This window comes from Hippocampus comes, unplaced genomic scaffold, assembly GCF_001891065.2.
Source record: "Hippocampus comes isolate QL1 unplaced genomic scaffold, H_comes_QL1_v1.1 scaffold1, whole genome shotgun sequence".
Taxonomy (NCBI): Eukaryota; Metazoa; Chordata; class Actinopteri; order Syngnathiformes; family Syngnathidae; genus Hippocampus; species Hippocampus comes.
Genome location: NW_017805010.1, coordinates 143,535 through 156,984, shown reverse-complemented (window position 1 = coordinate 156,984; position 13,450 = coordinate 143,535). Strand labels below are relative to the sequence as shown.

At 41.0% G+C, this 13,450-nt stretch overlaps 2 protein-coding genes and 1 pseudogene across 4 annotated transcripts in view; all 3 read left to right on the top strand.

Annotated features, from left to right (window-relative positions):
• LOC109511766 (SLIT-ROBO Rho GTPase-activating protein 3-like) overlaps positions 1 to 6,283 on the top strand; it is a 29,508-nt gene extending 23,225 nt beyond the window's left edge. For all 3 annotated transcript variants that reach the window (XM_019863053.1, XM_019863051.1, XM_019863052.1), the window contains exons 19-24: positions 25 to 80; positions 241 to 412; positions 593 to 688; positions 1,560 to 1,667; positions 3,005 to 3,107; positions 5,625 to 6,283. In XM_019863053.1, coding sequence (XP_019718612.1) covers positions 25 to 80; positions 241 to 412; positions 593 to 688; positions 1,560 to 1,667; positions 3,005 to 3,107; positions 5,625 to 5,843 — 754 coding nt within the window. In that variant the 3' untranslated portion in view covers positions 5,844 to 6,283. The remainder of the gene's footprint in view (positions 1 to 24; positions 81 to 240; positions 413 to 592; positions 689 to 1,559; positions 1,668 to 3,004; positions 3,108 to 5,624) is intronic.
• Positions 6,284 to 9,487: 3,204 nt separating this feature from the next.
• Positions 9,488 to 12,219, top strand: LOC109511683 (caveolin-2-like; annotated as a pseudogene).
• Positions 12,220 to 12,882: 663 nt separating this feature from the next.
• fam50a (family with sequence similarity 50 member A) overlaps positions 12,883 to 13,450 on the top strand; it is a 7,578-nt gene continuing 7,010 nt past the window's right edge. Inside the window, exons 1-2 of the mRNA XM_019863056.1 lie at positions 12,883 to 13,165; positions 13,299 to 13,383. Coding sequence (XP_019718615.1) covers positions 13,055 to 13,165; positions 13,299 to 13,383 — 196 coding nt within the window. The 5' untranslated portion in view covers positions 12,883 to 13,054. The remainder of the gene's footprint in view (positions 13,166 to 13,298; positions 13,384 to 13,450) is intronic.

The following is a 13,450-nucleotide window of genomic DNA, read 5'->3' as shown; positions in this document are numbered from 1 at the left end:
ACTCACCTTTTGGTTTGTCTGTAGTGAACCAATCACAGAGGAGGGAGATGGAGAGGCTGAACATCTACCAAGTGAGGATGGTGAGAACACACACATGCCTGTATGCACACACAGTTACAGTTACAGATGTGACAATAAATAGAGCTTCCCTGCGATCCTTTTTGGAATTCGGTTTTAAAATATGACTGTAAATGAAAAGGTTTCTGTGTGGGGTTTTTTTTCCATGTACTGCGCGTACAGAGTGGGAGGCCATGGCAATGTTCGACTATGTGGCGAGGTCACCGGCAGAGCTGTCGTTCAAGCAGGGAGATCTCCTTACTCTTCATAGCAAGGCCTCTTCTGAATGGTGGAGGGGTGAAGCAGCAGGGGTCAAAGGTCTCATCCCACACAAGTACATCAGTGTCTTGGAAGGGTGAGCAAGCACCCTTTAGAACCAAGACCACATGATATGTTTGTTTCTTTTTCTACTTTTTTTCAGACAGGATCAGAAATGAAAAGAAAAGGAATGTTTGGTCTTCTCACCTGACAGGAAATCTCATCTCATACTAAAACTATGTATTGTGAAGGTAACGATTCTTTTCTCCTCCTGCAGGTCAGAGAGAGGGAAAAGAGAAGAAGGAGGAGGTGGCAGCGGCGGCAGCACTGGAAATTTGTCAACAGAAGATCCTCATACAGAAAACACTGTTCGGTAAAACACACACACACACACACACACACACACACACACACACACACACACACACACAGACATGCACATATTCACATTCCGCAATGCTTGAGAAATAATCACTTCTTTTGCATCAGGAAATGATTTTATAATCATTTTTTTCAACCTGAACATTTGATTTATGATTTTTTTTAAGGCACAGTGTCTAATGTTTTTTCAATGTTTATTTCCAAAACCCACTATTAATTTCAATAATGTGCAAAAAAACCCCAATTCTATCACATCAATGTAATTTGAGCAAATGTATTATTTCAGAAGTTTCTATCAAACTGGTAGCCCTTTGCATGAACCACTACCCAAGAAGTAGCGCTCAATTTCAAAAATGCCACGCTAGATGATCACAGATGAAGTATAATGCCACCTTACGATATTCGTAAATGGAACATTTTGCTTTCCATTTTGCTTAGAATATATTTTAGAAGACCTTCCCTTCACAATGAATCAGTTGGCAATTTAATTATACGTTCAGTAAGTCCTATATGTCTGAATTTCATTTTCAACTGTTGTACATTAACACCACCATCAGGAAATATTTGATGTACTCCATTTGGCATACATTGTGGACATTGTTCTGGAAAAAAATGTCAAATATAAGATGGAAAATGAGTACTCTGAACTACAAATAATATATACTTGCATGTATTAGTAACACCATACAATAAAGTAACAGAGGCTCTGTCAGAACTCATCATTTTTGTTCTGACAGTATTCCTGTTACTTTTGAACCCATCACAAATTTTGTACATAATTAACAGTACATGCAAATATTCAGTTTCACCCAAAATTGTATCAGTCGAAAACTTCCAACATTCCTTTGTGTGCTTTTCGACAGGATGCGGGTGAACAGCGATGGTGCTTCCTTGCCCGGGCGACAGCGAGGAAGTGATGGAAGCCCTGGTCAAAAGCCACCCGCCTCCCCGGCTGCACGTCACCTTCCAGTGTAAGTCAGACTTACACCTCAAGCTTATAAAATGTATCGACTAAAAAATTAAATAAAAAATAATGTTTCAATTGAGTCATCAAGTAGTTATGCTGCTACAAAAAATGATGTGAAGCAGCAATGTTCTGAAAATAAAATTGGGGAGCACCAAGCACTTCTAAAGGGCCCATGCCACACCGATTTTTTTTTTTTTAATCTTTGATGTCCTTTTATCATGTTTGCAAGATCATTTGAGTTGAAAATGCCCAGGATGCCCTTTTTCAAATATTCTAGTTGGTCCAAAAGGCTTGACAGATGAGACGATTGGATTTCTCATGAATATTTGAACTGCAAATGAAATTTGCTCAGTTTTGTTTGCTGTTCTCTTTATTAATTTGAAGATGGAAAACAACTTTGCTCTGATTGGCAGCATGCTATATTTTGGCGGCTTGGGGAAGGATAATGCATTTTTCATCCTTTGTTGTTGGCTCTTAGTATCATTGTGAAGCAGAATCCAGCAAGCGTTTCAGTGTTTGGCCACTAGTAGGAAACATGAGCTGGGTTTAGACCCCAGGTGTCAAAGTCTGGTCCTCGAGGGCCGCTCTCCTGCACGTTTTAGATGTTTCCCTCTTCCTCCTGGTGTTAGTCTTACGCTACTGCTATGCTGGCACACAAAGTAAACATGAAAGCCAACAAGATGCTTGTCTACCCTCAGGACTCTATTTTTGTGACCAGTGTCTGGCATGAGGCGCAGTCTAAATCTGCGCAAGGGCGTGAGAGACTTTGTTTTGGTATTTTTACAGACGCCAACTAGATTCATCGCCAAAAGGAACTGGCTACTCTCATTCTCTTTAAAATGGGCGCTCGAGGGGCGCGCAGTCCTTGACGTGGATGCAGGAGAAACTGATTTTCCAGAGACCATGCAGGAGGTCATTTATCAGGACCTACGAGCAGACCTCCATGGGTCAATCGTGTGAAGTTGGCGAGGGAGATAATAGATTTCTGTGGTCAATTGGAAATGATCCTCGGTTGGGGAACAATGACATAGACGACACAAATAATTCATACTTGATTAGAAAACTTCCCAACTGAAATTATAATTCAGCTAACAGAAACAGCAATGCACATGAGATCATCAGGTTATTTTCTGAGTTAACACAATTACTGCCCCAAAGGCCAATGACAAAATAAGCACATAAACTGTTAGAATGACAAACTATTTTAAAAAACTTTTATTCCTAAACATTGTTTGACATCTAAGTTACATAGTCAGTGAGTAGACCACCAAGAAGACACAATGTTTGTGTTTTGGGTTCTTGAGGATAAATTAAAGAAGAAAAACTGCGTTTGTGTCTCAGGTCTCAGGAGCGAAGACACACGCTGGACACTGTGAGACAGGCAGGGTTCAAACCTGTGGACAGACCTGCGTTTGTTCAGGCAGACAGGACATCAGCTGACAAGGTTGGTCGCTCAATTGAACCGATTGTTTGTTTTCCCAGAGCCAAATCATATTTTGTTTCTCTTTTCGTCATTATCTACTTTTTACACGAAATATTTAGGCGTATGTTAGATGTACAGTACTGTATTTTCCACACTAAAAGGCGCACCGCATTATAAGACGCAATCTACAATGCATCCACTAGATGGAGCAACGCTCAAGGAAATGCCAACAGAACGCTACACTACACCCAGATTTATACAGCGACGATCAGATGTCAGTAAAACTTATTTCGTAAAGCAGCGACACAGTTCACTTAACGAACAGCAAGTTATAACATTGACTTGTTAATGTTGAACTCTCTTGCCACTGCTCTTATTTCCATGTTCAACTGTGAAACCGATCGCCTTAAGTTTGAACTCGGCGTTGGAAGCATGTCTTGAGCCATTTTGGGGTTGACATATTACTGTAATGACCGTACACAAGGCGCATTGGATTTTAAGGCGCACTGTGAGCTTTTAAGAAAATGGAAGGGTTTTAGGTGTGCATTTTAGTGCGGAAAATACGGTAAATGTATGGCAACTCATTATATTTAGAGCAAGGTTGACCAAACGTTTTTAAACCGAGAGCTCTTTCTTGGGTCCTGATTCATGCAAAGGGCGACAAGTTTGAAACACACTTCTGAAAATTTTAATTTGCTCAAATAACCTTTAATGACTTATTATCATGTGTTTTTATATTCATATTGAATTACATTTATTCATGTGAAGACACTGATCATATTCCTGATTTCTCTGAAACAGATTCAAACGAACCCGCAACATTTTATTTCTTGAAATCTCTTCCGGCATCCACATTTTCAAATGATCACTTCTACCACATTTCTAGAATATCACAATGTCGATGAGCTATGTTTGGAGCAGGTCCACAGGCTACTTATGTGGTTCTGGGCTGGGCCACCTTTACTTACTCGACAGCGTCCCTTCTTCCCCTGCCGCGGCAACAAAGGTGTGATGCCCCGCGAGCGCCACATTTCTCATGCCCTCACAGTGAGCCTGAGGTTAGGCCGGCCAGCCGCCCATCGCCTCCCACCCCCTCGCAGCTCCCCGCCCACCAAGCCAGCCAGTCTAGCCATGACTTATTGATTCTGCCAGTATGCTTGTCTCAAAGATTAAGCCCGGCAAGTGTGAGTACATACGCCCAGTACCCTGAACTAACTGGTCACCTTCCAAGCCTTTTGTATAATCGCAAGCACTCACCCCTTGTGGCTCTCCCCATCTGTCATCGTGACAGCCGCTGCTCCGATCCTGTCAGCATCGCTGCGTAAACAAACAAGCACCCGGGATCAGTCACATGATGTTCCGTACAAGTTCGTGATTGGTCCGCGGATCTGGCAGTGATATGATTGACTGATAAAAATAATAGCAGAAAAATGTGGAATTGAATACCTTGCAATATAGGCTCTTGGGCTTTAAGCTAGGCATCTTTGAGCGGGCTTCATGACTAAGTGACTGACATAAAGTTCAACAAGTGGCAGACTAATTTGAAAGTACTGTATTCAGATTTCTTTCTAATAGTCCCTCTCTTGGCACACACTAGAATTACAGCCACAGCACTGCACAGAATCGCCTGTGGGGTGGTCAACTCATGCCAAGAATGTGAAATGATTGATTGAAAATCACCAATCACCACCATTTTTAAAAAAAAAATTCTGATAGGCCCCTGACTTGTGTATTACCACGGGCTCCAGCCCAGATAAGTCCGTTGGTAAAGGCGGTCCCGGTGCCCCTGATGTAAAATACTTATTTGGTAAAATTAGGCAGTAAAACATCGTAAATAGTTTTTCTTCTGGGGGAATGGCCATAAAAACGTTCCCCAAATACACGCATAATCTCACACGAAGCCCTCCTTGACGAGTAGAAGCAGAATTTTCTCTTCCAATAGGTGTCATGACCAGGCATCTCAATCCTTTTTTTCCATACATGTCTGAATACTCTCATTCATTCAGGTCGTTTTATTGTAAGCGCATTGAAACGATCGCAACTGGACTGTTCCGATTGTCTGAGCAGCCATTTTGTCTCTCTTCCAAACAAGCAAGCAAACAGTCTTCACATGCCTCCGCACCCACTGTCACAACTAAATGCAGTACGTATTAATGAGGATGACCGCTGATTTTACCACTTGCTGTTTCCAAAAGAGTGATACCATTCATGTGTGCCTCTAACTTAGAGCATAAATACTTTCCAGGCTGACACTCAGGCAAGGGCTGTCCTGTCTTGCTTCTGCCCATGATCTGATAAAGCCTGCTCGGATGAGAGGCAAAATGTCTGCCAAGACAATTCGAACGGTCTGTTTCGCAATCGAGACAGTGCGCTGAGGATTCTGTCCAGATCGTTTATCAATCGGTGCAGATGTTCTCCTTCGGGCTGTACTTAGTGCAGAACTTAAAGCAAGTAGAAGAGAAGAGTTTGTCATCTTAAATGTAATGCTCCATTTCCTGTTTTGATCCCATTCTGGCCCCGCCCCTCTGCCACTCTCAGGAGATGATCAGTCGCCAGATGAACTCTGTGTTTAAGGAGCTCTTGTCTCGACAACCTCCCATGCAGCCGCCAACTCTCGCAGCCGTGGCTCCCCCCGGTCCCCCTCCTTCTTCCTCCTCCTCCTCCTCCTCTTCCTCTCCGCTCCCTCAAGCTGCCCCCACTGCCAGAAAAGTGGGCTTTGGTATCCGAGGACGGGCCCTTTTCCGTCCGGTGGAGTGACGTACCCTAAAACTGGATGGATGATTGAAAGTATGGATTTAAAGCTTGAGAAGGAATACGGTGTCATGCATTCTGGAAAAATCTTGATTTATTTTTAGGATAAATGTATATATTTACATTTGTGCCATCTCATCGTGCCACACGGTGCTGTTTTGCAGTATGTCTTGTGTGATTTTTCAGCTGCTTTTGGTCTTTTTTTCCAAATATGTAAAGCCAGATTTGGTCTCCCTTTTTCGAAAATAAGGGATGTGTTCTGTCTGTTATGAAGGAATATTAGGGCGACACTGAAAAAAATGGTAACATTACAAAAAGCAAGCTTGAAATTTTATCAGAAAAAAGTGATACTACAGGAGTAAAATTTGTGTTTACAGCCCACACTCGTCAATAATTTTTTACAAATCAGAGATGTAAGTAAACTATACTAAATGAATTTTTAAGAGTGATTCTGAATCTTCCCTTGTTTTATTCTCAAGCATATCAGGTTTTCATAATTGTGGTAGTAAGAATGATACTCATAATGATAATAATAATAATAAAAATACATGTAATATATTTATTTATTAATACTTATGACTTAAGAGTTAGATTCAGCAACAGGTGGATTTTTTTTTTCCTGAAATGTCATAGTTGAATTACATGCAACTATTACCTATTTACCTGTAAGTCTTTGACTCTATTGTCGTAGCAGTATTTTGTTTTCCTTTAAAGTATGGCCCTGATACTCCTTCCTTATTTTTAGTGATGTGAATAGGCCTGTCACGATAACAAATTTTTCAAGACAATATATTTTCCCCAAAACGATCACGATAAACAATAGTGTTGTCGTGTTTTTTAATGTCACTGGTATGGTGATGACGTTAGAACAAAAAAAATCGGATTACATCATTCTGAAGTGCGTTTAAGTGCATTTGTGACTAAATTGAGAGTAGGCAAGATCGTTATTTCATTACAGTATTCATAGTTTTTTAAATATATTTTTGCTTACTGCTGACCCGTTTGAAATTTGTCATCAAAAGTCGGTACCTTGGCATAAGAAAGGTTGTATTCCCTCCGATTTTATCAATATTGACCAAAATAAAAGCCCGAATTAATAAGTATCAAATGCACCTCGTCTGCCATGTTTGTGTGTATAGCGACCAGCGATCTGAAAGCTACTGTATCTCGACGCACCAACATTGGACAGATACAGACTCGTTTCGCACTCGAAACGGATACAGTATCAGATGCCGGTCGCCAATTTCTTGAATTCCTGGTGGGTGTAACGAATGTTCACAGAACCAATCGTGCATAAAGAAGCCATTAAATACTACAAAGAGCAATGCGCATGGTTGCGCCCGCTAGCAATTAATGTTACTTAACTATTATCAGCACTACCATCCACTGCCGCGGCTCATTAATAAATGAGAAATAGACTCGCATATTCCGATTAAGAAACAATTTTACAGATGCGAACCAAACAAATTAAATGGGTTTCAGAAGCTATTCAATCATAGCATTTATATATATGTATATTTCTGTGCATGAGTGCTAAATTAACTCGGTGACGAGCAGGTTGACTGACAGAGGCAACGAAGAAGCGCATGTGAATGTTCATAACGTATGTAAACAAACACGCATGCAAATTGCCATTTTTCGACTCCCAAAAAATCCTATCCTGTCCATTTTTCCTCATCGTGCGATAAATTGATATAGCCATTATCGTGACAGGCCTAGATGTGAAACAAATTGATTGACATGCTTCGTGTCAGCAAAAGACTGTCCTCTGGTGGCAGGTTTTGAAAATGCAACTTCTGTTCATTATTGAAAGAGGAAAAAAAGAGCCAAACTCCGGTTTGTGTCAAGAGTGCCTCTGTTATTTTTACAGTTTCATTTTTCTCTTAATTTCAAGTCTTTTTACAATACATGACATGTAAAGGTGTTTCCATTGACATTGCTGTTCGTAGTTACGGTATGTCACAATATGAAATAGCATGCAGTGATTTGACAAACTTGTGATGGAAAAAAAAAAAAACCATTCCCTTTCATATGTGATACGTGGCCGACAAGGCAAAAACTCAGGGCTTTGCAGAGTTAAGATGGGCTGACTCAGGTTTGCCTTTGAAAGAATTAAGTGGCTTTTCTTGGCTTCCTTCAAGCTGTGCAAAGAGCCAACACTGCCCTCATGTCAGCGGAGAACTCATGTGACTTCTTCTGGCTTTAACTGTGACTATGGCATCAAAGTTTAGCAAACTCACTCCAAACTACACTCATGCACACAAAACAATCCACATATATATATATAGAGAGAGAGAGAGAGGGGCATCCGGAGAACAAGACCAAGAGGTCGATAATGTTATCTACTTTGATTCCACACATTTGAGATGGTTTTACATATATTGCATTCGTCTTCTGTTGTGTTTTCATCGAAACATAAATGTAATGCAGTTTCTTTGTTTTACAAAATGAAGGTACTCTTTTATTCAAAATTGCTGTTTGATAATGTCACTAGATTTAAAGTGTAAAAGTACAGTATATGTGTGGCAAAAGAAACTATGATGACATTAAAAGATGAAACGATGATGACTTTTAAGGTGTTGTCAGTGTATTTAATGAAGATGTTTTTACAGTACGACTGGCCGATTCTAGGCACCTGATTCCGACACCTGATGAATAGTTTATCATTCTATGGACATTCTGATGACCTGGATTCAAAACCAGCAGGGCTAAGTTGGTGTTGGGGGAAGAGCGGCCTCCTCTCCCCCGCGTGTTCGTTGAATTTCGGACGAGGAGAATGTTGGTAATCCAAATAAAGGCTGGAATCGATGAACAGTTCCTTCGAAGCTTTTAATAACGGAATATTCCGGGCACCTGCGGATTACAGACAATGGCTGCGGGTGACGAGTGCGAAGCAGGAAGAGAATCACATCATCTTTATACTATCAGAAGGGCGGTACAGAGACACAAAGTGTGATATCATAACTTTCATTTCTCCTATACCGATTCTCAGCTTGGCGCATTCCAAAGTTTGTGCGTCTTCAGCAGGGAGTACAAGTATTCCAATTCTAGGTGATGATTGTTACAAGGATGCAAAGCTACACTGCGGGCATGGGAAAGTTATACAGCATGACCAAATATGGGCATATTACAGACTTCATTTGTCACAGAACTTTGCCAGGTTTCCCTTACAAAATCATGTTCATGTTAATATCACAAGCATGTGTTTCGCACATCTGGCTCACATTCAGGTTTCGAATTTCAGCTCCAGCTTTCCCGTGTGGAGTTTGCATGTTCAGTCCGTGCTTGTGTGGCTTTTCTCCTGGTACTGGTTTGCTGCCATGCGGAAAAAAAAAAAAACATGCACAATCGCATCAGTGAGAGCTGAATTTTGCAAAGGCGTGAATGGTTGTTTGGCTATGTGCGTCAAAGTCCTCCAGTTCATCTGAGAGCCTAAAGGACAAGGGTCACCAACTCTGCATTTTTTTAGTTGCTTCCCTCCTCTAAAACACCTGATTCAAAGAATCTTACTTCTCCAACAATTGATGCTGTTTGTTCCCAGTGAGCATTTTTTCTCTCTCAGTACTGAAGGGCTTGACCAACACATAGGACTGAGAAAATAATTTATAAATATATTTTAGAATATCCAATAAAATATTGGGGGGGTGGGGGGTCAACAGATTTCTGATGGGGCTACACTCAACCGCCCTTTACCCTCCCTAACCCCGGTGTAGCGCCATCCCTACTCACCCTTCATCCCCCAATCCTGACTTGTCCTGCAACCTGAATTTATGGCCTTACCCTCCCTCCCCTAAAATAAGCTCTGCCCACAAACACCTAGTGCACACTTACGGGAGGAAAGTGGGCAACACACTCCAGTAAGCACTTTTAGCCACTGTGTGTATACGTATATACCTACAGGAGCGGTCTCCTTTCATAGGCTAAATCTGTCCTAAAGCATTCTGGATCAGTGCTCTCATCTCTGATACGGGATTGAGGTATGTTAGGCGTCATATCTCCTGTTGATGCTGCTGGATCCGCTCCACTCACTTCTTAACAATAACAGACCTGTGGATTAGAATTGATGTTGAATAGGTGTAGGCCTGACACGTGCACGTAGCCATCTCGTCATCTTTAATGAGCTTCCAAAATCAATTGCGAATCAATGTGAGACCTACTTGAATACACCAAGGCAGGATGAAACTCATCACGCTAGTGTAGCACAAGTAAAATGCTCATTTCTAATCGCGAGTGTGATCAGTTCCCTTCAGAAAGACCAAAGTAGATGATTCATTTCAAAATGAGCCGCGACTATTGACAGATTTTGCTGAGACACCTTTTTTAGGGCCTCGAAAACAGGTGGTAATGCCACTTGCACCTCACATGTCTTCTAGAAGGGTGTGTGTGTGGGCGTGTACAGGTATGTGTGTGCGTGCAGGAAACTCGACGGGATCAGATGATGTCTCAACTGTGGCATGCTTGAGCATTCTTCCTGCCTGGCAGTGAAGGTGATGATGGCAAGCGACGACTATATGGCAGGGTGCCCCATCAATGACACATACGAAGACGATGCGGCAGTGGAAGAGATCAACACTCTGCCTCCTCCTCTGGAATTTGCATCCAAAGCCGCAACTCCCGTGCTCAGTGCACATCCAGATGCACCGTGCGCCACGCAGACCACGCCCTCACCCACCCAACTGTCAACAGGGACCCTCGTGGTATCAACCGGCACCTAAAGGTCTCATATGTATTCATGTCATTCACTATGTGTCTGCTGCTGTATGTTTTTGCAGCGGCCTTGCTGCATGTAAAATTACAATTCAAACAAGGTGATGTTTGAGTTATTAAAAAAATAAATAAATAAAAAATCTGTGACATATCAATACCTGTATATGTATTTCGAATACATATAGGAGCAGACATGCGTTTCCACTGCTTCATGGTGACGATTGATGAGTACAATTAAATTTTTGTTGGTTCACCTTTTTACTTTTGAAATTTTGGATTCTGTAACTTTTTATAAATGTTTTAAAACTCTAATACATATACTATAAAGTTTAATATGCCTGCGACTGCCTAGTGGCCGGTCCGGGGAGAGCTCCGCCTCTGGACCAATGTCAGATGGGATCCAGCCAGGTTCCAAGCAAGCAAAATATAGGACACCCATCACTGAAAGTCATAAAAACACAACATAGTTGTTTTTGTTTGCGGAATGGACACATTAAATAGGCTAACTTGAATTGTCAAATCGAATAAATAAATAAATTGTATATAAGTATATGTGTATATAATATCCTTATCCTGGTCTTCATCTGTGCCACATTCCTTGACTTGCATGTTGTTTCCTGTATTCAGGTGGTGGTCAGTGATGTTCTCGTGGAGACAACAGCACCTCATTCCATCGAGCAAGTGTGGGTTTACAGTGCTGTTGGCTTTGAGAAGACTCGTGTGTGGACATATCGCTTCCTCTCCTTGTTGTTGGCTGTGCCCTTTGCTTTCCTCAGTGGCACATTCTTGGCTATTCTTGTCTGTCTGCAAGTCTGGTACGACTGTAGAACAGCACATTATTTACTATTTGTGACACTGTCCTCTTAAAATAGATACAGTAGATAAGAGGTGTCCAAACCCGGAACTTCATGTTTTATATCTCTCCTGACTCCAACATACCTGACTCAAATGATCAGAATCCTCGGAGACCGCAGCTGGACATGCATGGAGTAGATGGAAGGACTGACAGATGGACAGACAGATACATACTGTAGATATGGTGGATGTCAAGATTCTGCACACCCCTGTTCAAATGCCAGTTTTTGTTGATTTTTGTGATGATTTCAGTTGTTCATTTTTGCAGTCTGTAAAATATTCGCTTCCAACTGAGTTGTACGGGTTATTGGTCACAACATCGATGGGAAACGATTTGAAATGATTGATACCTGGCAGATTTTTACTCCAACACAACATCCTGGCATTTGAACAGGGGTGTGTAAACTTCTTATTTCTATTGTAGACACATAGCTAGCTAGCTAGCTAGCTAGATAGAATGCATATATTTTTTTAGGTTTCAGAACCCATAGGAAGGTATCATAGATATAAAATACTTTTGTATGGAAATGAATGGTCCACCCTGTACATAGATAGATACATGCTGTCGATAGATAACATCAAATGTTGTATTCACTAAAGATCTAAAAATCATCTCCATTTGATTTCTCTCTTCAGGTTTGTGTTTCCATGAATACAACTGAGCGACACCTTCCTTCCATGTCTGCGGTCCTTGTGTTTGTGTGTAGTGAACGACTTCATTGCACCCTTCTGTATGTCTGTTGCTCTGTGCTGCAGCCACATTGCCATTTTTGTGTCACAAAGAGACTGTCTTCAAATGAGGGACAAAAACAATGCATGACTTCAAGTGAGTGAACTACCAAGTTTTGTGTGTAAGTGAAAGTATATAAAAAACTCGTATGTATATATACTCTACGTGTACTATATAGTATTTAACAAATTAAGTTTCGCCGTTATTAAAACTATCAATGAAATAAATTAATTTTTATTTTGTGTGTGTGTGTGTGTGTGTGTGTGTGTGTGTGTGTGTGTGTGTGTGTGTGTGTGTGTGTGTGTGTACGTGCGTGCGTGCGTGTGTGTTTGATAGGAAACTCCCGAAATTACCATGTACAATTTGAAGAAACAAACTTGAAGGCTGTCCCTGCTTTTTTTAGTTCGTAATTCTTTAATAAAAAAGATAAGATAAGGTAAGAAAACCTTTATTTGTCTCACAATGGAGAAATACTCATTTTACAGCAGCAAAATTTGGAGGGAAGTAGAAAACATGAAGTATTTGCATGCACAAAATAACTGTGCACAATAAATAATGACAATAACAATAATAATAATCAGCAATTTTATTAATAGTATATACTGTATATGTTTAGGAGTTTAGGATAAGTCGGTTGGAAAATGGATGGATGGACGGGATGTTCCTGGAAAATATTTATCTTCGTTGCGTTGGATATTCTTAATTACGAGCTTTGATCAGTCCATGAACGCAACATGTCACCTACCCAGCATGCATCTTGCCGTCGCCATTTTTATTGTTGTGTTCTGCGAGCAAGATTAGTTTACGATTGCGGAGGGAGATCGTTGTTGTTGATATTGTTTTTACACATTCGTGTACATATCATTCTGTGACATTTGCATTCTTTGCTTTTTTGGGAGTAGCATTTAAAAAAGAACAAAGCAACATGGCACAATACAAAGGAGCCGCCAGCGAGGCTGGGAGAGCTATGCAGCTGATGAAAAAACGAGAAAAGGAGAGGGAACAACTTGAACAACTGAAACAGAGGATTGCAGAGGTTTGCAACACGGACACTTAGATAGTAGCCATTGTCTGAAATGTTTCTGTTTGCTGTATAAGGGTGCTTTAACTCTATAGCTACCGATCCACAGCCATGTGTGTTTCTCTTCTCCACTGTATGCTTCTGGCAGGACAATATGGTCAAATCCAACATTGACAAGAAGTTCTCAGCTCACTATGATGCTGTGGAAGCAGAGTTGAAGTCCAGCACAGTTGGTATGTTAATCAGTATTCACCTTACAAGTAAAGGCATTGTTCCACACGTGCCTTCATCTAAAAAAAA